This window comes from Arachis stenosperma, chromosome 6 (genome assembly GCF_014773155.1).
Source record: "Arachis stenosperma cultivar V10309 chromosome 6, arast.V10309.gnm1.PFL2, whole genome shotgun sequence".
Classification (NCBI taxonomy): Eukaryota; Viridiplantae; Streptophyta; class Magnoliopsida; order Fabales; family Fabaceae; genus Arachis; species Arachis stenosperma.
Window position 1 is genome coordinate 128,647,593 of NC_080382.1, and position 9,651 is coordinate 128,657,243.

At 35.4% G+C, this 9,651-nt stretch overlaps 2 protein-coding genes across 2 annotated transcripts; one reads left to right on the top strand and one right to left on the bottom strand.

Annotated features, from left to right (window-relative positions):
- Window positions 1-1,229: 1,229 nt before the first annotated feature.
- Window positions 1,230-2,512, bottom strand: LOC130934598 (uncharacterized). The gene is made up of 2 exons (XM_057864154.1): window positions 2,200-2,512; window positions 1,230-2,119 (listed from the first exon to the last, which is right to left on the bottom strand). Exons 1-2 carry the CDS (start codon window positions 2,510-2,512, stop codon window positions 1,230-1,232), a joined length of 1,203 nt encoding a protein of 400 aa, XP_057720137.1.
- Window positions 2,513-4,929: 2,417 nt separating this feature from the next.
- On the top strand, window positions 4,930-9,288 carry LOC130936535 (ribulose-phosphate 3-epimerase, cytoplasmic isoform-like). The gene is made up of 8 exons (XM_057866620.1): window positions 4,930-5,141; window positions 5,854-5,858; window positions 7,052-7,114; window positions 7,229-7,335; window positions 7,401-7,498; window positions 7,680-7,772; window positions 7,872-7,913; window positions 8,837-9,288. Exons 1-8 carry the CDS (start codon window positions 5,025-5,027, stop codon window positions 8,978-8,980), a joined length of 669 nt encoding a protein of 222 aa, XP_057722603.1. The 5' UTR covers window positions 4,930-5,024; the 3' UTR covers window positions 8,981-9,288.
- Window positions 9,289-9,651: the final 363 nt, after the last annotated feature.

Below are 9,651 nucleotides of genomic sequence, written 5' to 3' on the forward strand. Positions count from 1 at the left end.
AGGCTTGGCAGAGCTGCGCGGAGTCCCAATGCACCTGCTGCACCACGCGGGGGGCGTGTTGCAGTCCTGCCTGCATGCAGGAGACAGCCCCCCACCCCGGGAACCAGCGCCAGTCATGCTCCATGTATATATGTAACCTGTAGTTCCTTTTTTTGTATATTAACTTAAGAAAATCAGTTAATGACAATATTAAGCAGACGTTAAGTTATCAATGGATAGACTTCATTTGAAAAATACAAACACGTCTGATTTCAAAAGCATCAACTGACGAAATGCAAATTAAAAAGTACAAACATGACCATACTAAACTATGAACCAGCACCACTCGGTCCAGCACGCTGCGGATACCTACTCCGACTATGACCCTGTGCACCACAGAGACGGCATATCCGAGGACCACGCATGTCACGTGAGTCCATTTCATTCAGGTATCGGGTCAGTTTGGGCCTGCCTTTAGACGTTCGCCTCAGTGCGGGATTAGCGACCAATGTGGGTCCCTCAAAAGGAGGCCATGTCTCGGGATCTCCTAATGGTGTGAACTCAAACCTATATACCTTACGAACTTCCGTCATCTTGTACACATCATGCACATACAACTGCCAATCGAGCCGCTGGTTAGCACAGCAAGCAATAACATGGCGACATGGTATTCGTTCAACCTGAAAGTGCCCACAGTCACACGTCCGTCGCGCTAGATCAACAACTAACACCTTTCCAGTAGTCATTTCGCGCACCTTAAACACCTCATTTCGTCTATCAAAGCAGTGCGCAACTATATTCCCAGCCTGTTGCATACTTTCTTCTATCCGCTGTTGCGCAAATGCGGAGTACGTAAATCCAGCACGCTTGCGTTCGTGAGTCTCGGCACTCTTCCGCGTAAAGAGTTCATTTAACCTGTAATATGTTGCTCGGACCAGCGCCAACACAGGTAGATTACGGGCACCCTTCAACACTGAGTTAATACACTCGACAAGGTTCGTTGTCATATGGCCCCATCGATGTCCCTCGTCGAATGCCAATACCCAATGTCTGAGTCCGATGGCATCGCACCACCTGGCATATGCCTCGCCTCGCTCTTCCAACCTCTTATAGTTGATATTGTACTCCTCCACCGTTCTTGAATACCCTATATTGACAACAAGCTTCTGCAAGTGAGGGACTTTGAATGCCCTTAAGAAATTACTGCCGATGTGTCTTATACAAAACATCCACCATGCTCTTGGAGGTTGCTAGTCACCACCGGAACGATTAACTGCTACCCGTATTGACTCATGCCGGTCTGAGATCATACCCACACCGTCTTTTCTAACAACATACTGTCGCAGATTCCTGAGGAAGAAGTGCCACGCATCAGCTGTCTCACCTTCCACCAAGGCAAAGGCGATAGGCACAATGTTCTGGTTCCCATCTTGTGCAACAGCGACTAGAAGTGTACCTTTGTATTTTCCGTATAAGTGTGTGCCGTCAACCTGAACCAGGGGCTTGCAATGCCTGAATGCCCTAATGCATGGATTGAAACTCCAAAATACACGATGAAGTATTTTTACACCTTGTGCCTCCTCATTCCCGTTGTAGAGTGGTCGTGTTTCTATTTGGACAACTGAACCAGGAATCTTCTGCACCATGGCCGAGAGCCACCACGGCAATGCTTGGTAAGATTCCTCCCAATCACCGAAAACGTTGGCAACGGACTTTTGCTTTGCCAACCAAGCCTTTCGATAACTGATGGTATAGTTGAACCTTGACTGGACTTCCGCAATTATAGATTTTACCTTGATGGACGGGTCTGTCTCGACCAACGGCCTTATAGCCTCAGCAACTGTATCTGAGTCCAACTTGGAATGATCTTGTGAAATCGTTCCGATGGTGCACGTGTGCCTACCGTTGTATCTGCGTATCTCCCAACAACCTTTTTTTCGTATCAAGCTGGCTCGGATAAGCCAGTCACATCCACGCCCGTACATCTTGCATTTTGCATAGAACGTCTGTGGCTCAGACTCATACACATCATAGTCAACTCCTCTAGATATAGTGAAACTTCTAATTGCTGCAACGACCGACTTTCTAGAACTGTATTCCATTCCAATTCGAAATTCTCCGTCCTCAGGATCAGCAATACCTACAGAAAGCCAAAATCATCGTTTATTGCACAGTCCAAGGTATAAAGTAACAAAAACTTCTTATTTAGTCAACACGTACCTCTGTTTGCATATTTCGGAAACTCGGGGGCATGCATGGCGTCGAGATCCAACTCACACATAAAAGGTGGAACGCCCATCGGTTGACTGCTCGAGGGATGAACCACTACATTCTCCACTGCTGCCTCAACTCCCACATCACCATCCTCATCTTCGTCGCCGGCTTCATAAGTGGCTTCGAAGTCCTCTTCGCTGTCACTATTCATTCCTTCGTATACCGCAGCTATATCATCATTTACATCTATATCATTTTGGACCGCTACTGCCTCTACAGCTTTAAACTCAACATACAACTCAATCTGCGGGTGTCTCATATAAGTCTGCCGGTGAATTTGAAACATATTCTACATACTCGCTTCATCCGTGATCGGAATGGTATCAAACTGTATTAGACCACCAAAAATCACAACCGGATTTCGGTACAGAATTCTGCTCACTCTCATTAACGTACCATTCTCCATGCTTTGACATAGGCCGTTCTGCAGCTCCATTAACGTCATCGTGCATGGAATCACAAACGAAAACGGATTTTGTGACACAAACATCACTCCCTCATGAGTATTACGTATTATCTCACCATTACGATACACCACCAAATTTGTGGTGTCCTCCATTACACCAACAACAGCATCAAAGAATCTCACAATACACTCAAATCTCACTCACTCGGTATGAAAAACACCATCAAGCTCTACCTTATATAGAGCGGTGCACTTAACACGCCCCCCACGTGGTGCACACTTGGACCAATCACCCTTTTCCACGTCAACACGCCCCCAGTGTGCTGACGCAGCACGCCCCCCACGTGGTGCTGCTGCTGTCCAACCAAGTTCCGCCACGTCAGCACGCCCCCTGCGTGCTGCGTAGGTGGCTCAACCACAGCATGCCACCTAGCTTCCACGCCCACCACGTGTTGTATGCACCACGCCCCCTGCGTGTTGTGCATTTCATCTGACACGTCCATCTCTGTGTAATACACACAGTTGCTCCATTTCCCCCCAATTCACCAAAATATTTTCCATATTTAAATTAATGAGCCGTTTAAGTGACTATTTTACATAATTTAAACATAATCTTTTATCTTTATATTATACCATAAAATTCTCATTATATTCTTATCTCTTCATAATAACCTATCTTTATATAATGATAAAAAAATAAACAAAAGTAACTATTTACAAAAAATAATTATATAAAATCAAATGAATAAACTTTAATTAAATATTTTTATTATTTATAGTCTAATTTATATATAATTTTATTTTTATAATTATTAAAGTTTGAATTAACTTTTTTATTTTAAGTTGTCATTTATCATCAACCGTTATAAAATTTAAATTAATTTTGATATGTTGCTAGAAAAAATTTTAAATTTTTTAATTAATTAAATTAAATTCATATTATTATTTAATTGAATTACAAAATAACGGTTAAACACAGTTATTATTTATATTAAAATAATATCATTTATATATTTTTTATTGAATAATATTATTATTGAATCATATATAAATTATCAAATTAAATAAATATATTATATAATATATATTATACAATATTTTTTATAATAACTTGTAAGTTCAATATTAATTCATATATTATCTAATATATATCTCTAAGCGATATTTATAATATTTTAAATTTATACTATATAATATAATTAATTTAACTTTTTGTGCATCGAATGAATTTTATTCTAATTTATATTAATTTGCCATTTGCATTCTTTTTGTTTAAGGATAAAAACACAAATTAAAATGTGTTCATTTTATATCGACTAAACTTATCTGAAATATAAATGGATAAAAATATTTTTAAAAAATATTAAAAATTTATTAAAATTTATTATTTTTTGTCATTATTTTTAGTCATTAATTTAAATTTTTTAATTTAATAATCTAACGACATACTTTAATCGATACTATAAATATTAATGGTTAATTAATAATAAAAAATAATAAATTTTAATAATTTTAATATTTTTCATATTTTTTATGCTCCATGTGGAGTAACAATTTATTTTGTTGAGTAATTTTATCTATTAGATTTGAAAAAACAAAAACAGAAAAATAAAGAAATAACACAAAAATTTAGAGAAATAATATAACTCTATCAAGTTAATAAAAAATTAATTACTTGTTTGGTAGCTCGGTTCACGAACTGTTTGGATCTATTAGATGCCACGGAGCAGTAGGTGTTGGGAGCTGGACCGGGTCGAACTCCGGGAGTGAGGGGCCTCCAAGGTGGCGTGACGAGGAGGTAGGGTCACCTGCAAAAAGATTCAAACGTTCAAGTAAGTGTCCGTATGAAAAGTGACAATTAGGGTTAGAATAGGTGACATATTTTGGGAGAAGAGTAGGACCCTCTCCTATATAACTTGTACGGGAGTGAGCCCCATTTCAGCATATCCTTTTTCCTAGAAATTTTTTTTACTCAGATTACCTCCTAGCTCGGATTCAGAAAACCACCGGGTTGATCGGATGTTCAGTTCTGGGTCTCTGATTTGTTGGGCTGGGCCAGAATATTACTAATATAAAATATAAATTAAAATAAATTAAATAAAATATATAATTAATTTTAATATACGCATAGTATTTTTTATTAACGTAGAGGAAGAAAAAAAATTTACTCTATAAAATAAACAAGAATTTCTTAGATATAAATAATTAAATATTGAATTCAAAAGTAGGGAAATTCCTTTTCAACCGTTCTTCCTTCACAAAGACACAAACGATCACACAGCATCTTTTTCTTCCGCTTAGTTCCTTCTAAGCGGTCTTTGGGTTATTCTTAGTGTTAAAATATAAAAAGAAAAAAAAGGAAAAGATGGGAGTGACACCAAATATCGCTCCTTCGATGTTATCTGCTGATTTCGCTAATTTGTCGTCGGAGGCTCACCGCATTCTCAATTCCGGCGCCGATTGGCTCCACATGGATGTCATGGTACTCCTCCCTTCACGTTCTAACAATTCCATTTATTTATTTACCTTACTTTTATGTACTTTATATGCCACACCTTTCAGGATTTTAGCTATCAATTCAGAACCATATCATAGCCATATAGATATTTCATATTTATAACTTTCTTTTAGTTTCTTGTATTAACAATGAGGATAGTCATCTTAATGGTTGATCCTTATTGTGCATGGATCATTACAATATAAAATCTAGCATGAAAATAATCTAATTTTATAGGAGGAAAACTCTTAGAAGAACACAAGCCTAGTGTGAGAGAAATCATGATGTCTCAATGGATGAGTGATACTTATTGTTATTATTATTATTATTATTATTATTATTATTATTATTATGACAGGATGCAATAGCATTGTTTGATCATATAACTGTTCCACCTAATGGGATGAAGTTTTGTTGTTGCTGTTTGTAATCATATAGTGTAGTCAAGTTTTGATTTGATCCTTACTATATGTGGATCATTACAACATAAAATCTAGCATGAAAATAATCTAATCAGATAGGAGGTCAATTCTTGCTAAAATTTATATTCATGTTCAATGAGAAGTTTAGTTTCCTATGGTGGATGGGGAAAAAAGTTTTATTCTTATTAGCATGAGTCGAGTATTGATGAGATTGTGCATGTTAAGTTTTGTATGTGATCGTTCTTCCTCATCTTTTGTTTCTTTTTGTTTTTCAGGATGGGTAAGATGTCTTTGCTTTTGCTTATGCTGCTATCTTTCTCTTGAATCCTGAGGTTGCTGTTATGCCCAACTTGACTACTGGACTTTAAGTTTCAGTCCTTAATTTCGTTATGCATTTCTTGTTTCGTTCAATTATTTGCCTAATTGTTATGGTTGATTGTTATTGTTGAGTGTATCTAAGTCTTGAGAACACAACAATAGTTTTGGCATTCAGGATGATCATTAAGTTTTATGTAAATAGCTGCTCCATTTGGTATTGATATCTACGTTGTACTTGTATATGTACATGTGACGATTGATTAAATCTAACAATTTTAGATATCATATTCTTCGTTCCTCTCTTCTTTTTCTTTGTCACTCTTTCAAGAGGTATATCCATATTCATGAAGATGAGTTAGGTGTAAAATTAATTCGACATTTTCTAGCATTGGCCTTTGGGTTTAGCGTTGAATAGTATATATCTCACTTCATTCAAATAAAGTGTTTATGCATAATACTTAGTGACATTATAGCTATAAGAATTCTTGTTTCATTGTACCTATTTGAGTTTAGTTATTCACCAAATTATCATTAGTAAGGTTTTCCTATCAACACAAAGAAAGTCGACCTTCCTTTCAAGTTCAACAACAGCAATAATAGTATCAATGCAACACCAATGTGGGGTTTGTCAAGGTGATAAGTACCTTGGTCACTTAATCAGTGGTCTCAGGCTCGAAATCTGGAAATGGAAAAAGTCCTCATTGGGAAACCTCTACCCTCTTTATGGAACTTCATCCAAGTCATGTTAAGTTTTTTGGATTCTTGGTAACAGAATCTAGATGCCCGTGGTTCAACTAGATCCAAAAAGAAAATGATCAATACAACATCCAGATTTCATTATAGGTTTCGCTAGTTTTTCCTTTCTAATCAATGCTGCAATCTCTATTTTAAATTGCCTGCAATATAAAAGTAACATGGGATGTATTAGAAGATCATCTAATGGAAGAAACTTAGCAAAAGCTCACAAAGATCTAGCTGCTAAGATGTGAAGCATAAAATCCTAAGTTATAGCTTTTTTTCTGGTGCTAGTTCTTTTTATGATTATTCTCAAAATAATGGGAGAAAACTTTATTTGTTAACTTGGCTTGGTCTCTGTGGATGTATTTAGAGTCATCTCACTTTGTTCTTTTCAAATTCTTCCTCTATTCCATGCAGGCACTTTGTCCCCAATTTAACCATTGGTGCTCCAGTCATTGAAAGTTTGAGAAAGCATACAACGTAATATCTATTTTTGTCTAAATCTTTTTCCATGTAGAAAAACTATATTTGCCTCTAAGCATGATACACTTCTTTGCACTTTGCATTTGAATAATTGGTCATTATCCCTTGCAGGGCATATCTGGACTGTCACATGATGGTTACAAATCCTCTAGATTATGTTGAACCTTTGGGGAAAGCCGGTGCTTCTGGTTTTACGTTTCATGTCGAGACATCTAAAGGTTGGTCCTCACCTTTATAGGATGTTTACTTTTGCTGCATTCTCATTGGAGTTTCTGAATTACAGATAACTGGCAAGAACTTATTCAAATGATAAAGTCACATGGCATGAGACCTGGTGTAGCATTGAATCCAGGGACACCCATTGGCGAGGTTTATCCTCTGGTACGCCTCCATGTTGATGTAATCTCATGGGTTTTATTAGCATCATTAGTGCATTATCTCTTAGAGATGTTCCTGAATTGTGTGCATAAACTCAGTAGAGGATATTATTATCTTTATTAAGAATGAGTTGTTTTTTTCCCCTCATTTATTCCCTCTATTTTTCTATTTATTCCTTTCTCAGGTTGAGGCTGAAAAACCAGTGGAAATGGTTCTTGTGATGACTGTAGAGCCTGGATTTGGTGGACAAAAATTTATGCCGGAGATGATGGATAAGGTAATATTACTCTTAAGTTCGTATGTCATGGCTGTTTTTTTTATTGTTATTCAACTTAGTTTTGGTTAATTTCCTTTTTCTCTCTGAATTTTTAATTAGGTACGCATACTGAGAAAGAGGTATCCATTGCTTGACATAGAGGTATCTTGACCCATTGTCTTGTATTTAACTTCTTTTCTATCAAATTATCTCCATATTTGTACATGTTTTAGGCATAGCAGACATTGAGATTTTTTTCCTTGAATGATTTTCGAGCATTTTTTTGAAAAAAATTCCTTGAATATGTTCCACATTTTACATGTACGTAGCCTGATTGCTTTTTGGTTTTTATTTTCAGTGTTTTCTACTTTAAATCTTTTTTGAAGAAAAATGGTGAACACAGTAGAAAAGATAAAATCTTGTGTTCTTTTTTTATTTCCTACTTTATAATTTTATTTACAAAATCCTGAAAATAAAAGGTTTGAAAATGAAAAGGAAAGAAAACGAATATAGACCAAATAGGCCCGTATTCTCATTTCTAACTACTTGGTGAACAACTGTGTTATCAGCAGTATGATTTTTTCTCTTACATCAATGATTTGATTACTCTAGTGCCCCCGTAATAGATTTAATTGATTTTCAATTAAGTCCCTATATTTAAAATAATTGTAAACTAGTTCGATTTTCTAAATTGTACCAGATCCTTATAAACACATCAATTTTATCTCTAAATTCTACAGATATCTGAAAATCTTGGTACTGCATAGTGACTTGATTACAAAATTTTTAAACTGTAAGAGCTTATTAAAAAGCATTTATACATCACACAAACCTAATTAGATTATAGCCTTAAAATTTTAGTACATTGTAAAGACTTGATTATAGACTTTTAAACAATAGTTCTAATTGAAATTTAGCAAAACTACTCCCATAGGACATTAGGAACTTAACCTATATTTGTATTTGTTGCCTCTGTAAATATACATGTTTTAACTCGTATATGTATTAGACCAAAAATTTCTTTTCTACATGATTTGTAAGGTTTTATAAAGATGATGAAAAAACATGGCAAACTTCAATTGCAGGTTGATGGTGGTTTAGGACCTTCAAACATAGACATGGCGGCGTCCGCAGGTGCAAACTGCATTGTTGCAGGAAGTTCAGTTTTTGGAGCCTCTGAGCCAGCTGAAGTAATATCCTTGCTAAGGAGTTCTGTTCAGAAAGCCTAGCAAAAATGTTGACTTTTGGTCAAAGTGTGGACTTTAACAACTTCACATAGACCTATCTTCAATCTGCATAATGAGCTCCCTTTTTAATCAAGCGAATAAAAATATCAAGTGATTTAATAATGTTAATGTATGTATGTAGTGTGTCCTTCATAAATTGTGAAAATATATAGTATAGCACATGCTAGCTACCGTCACCTAATTCATTTGTTGGGGGATATCTCTAGCAATTTGAAATTGTTTGTAAGACCCGCATATTCTTTTGTAATTAGTTTTCTTAGGTGAAGTTGGTAGTGATTAAAGAAAATAAATATCCTTGATTAAGTTGTAACAATGTACTTAAACAATATGAGATTAATATTTGTAATTCTTTTTCTACAATTCAAAGTTTTTATTATTAAGAATTCAACTAGCCAACTGAAAGTTAATTAATTGGTTAAGTAATTGTATATATAGAATTCAGATTCTCTAAATTTTAAATTTTTATTTGAGAGAGTAAAGTATGATCTTTCACTCTTAAATATTTTTTCTTTCATGTTTGATGTTTTTTTTTTTGTCGCACTTATTATAAAAAAAATGGTGAGAGATTACGCTTTATCCTCTAAAATGAAATCTAAAATTTTGAAGATCCAAATCTTTTTACATGAGATTATTGGTTAATTAATTGTACATTG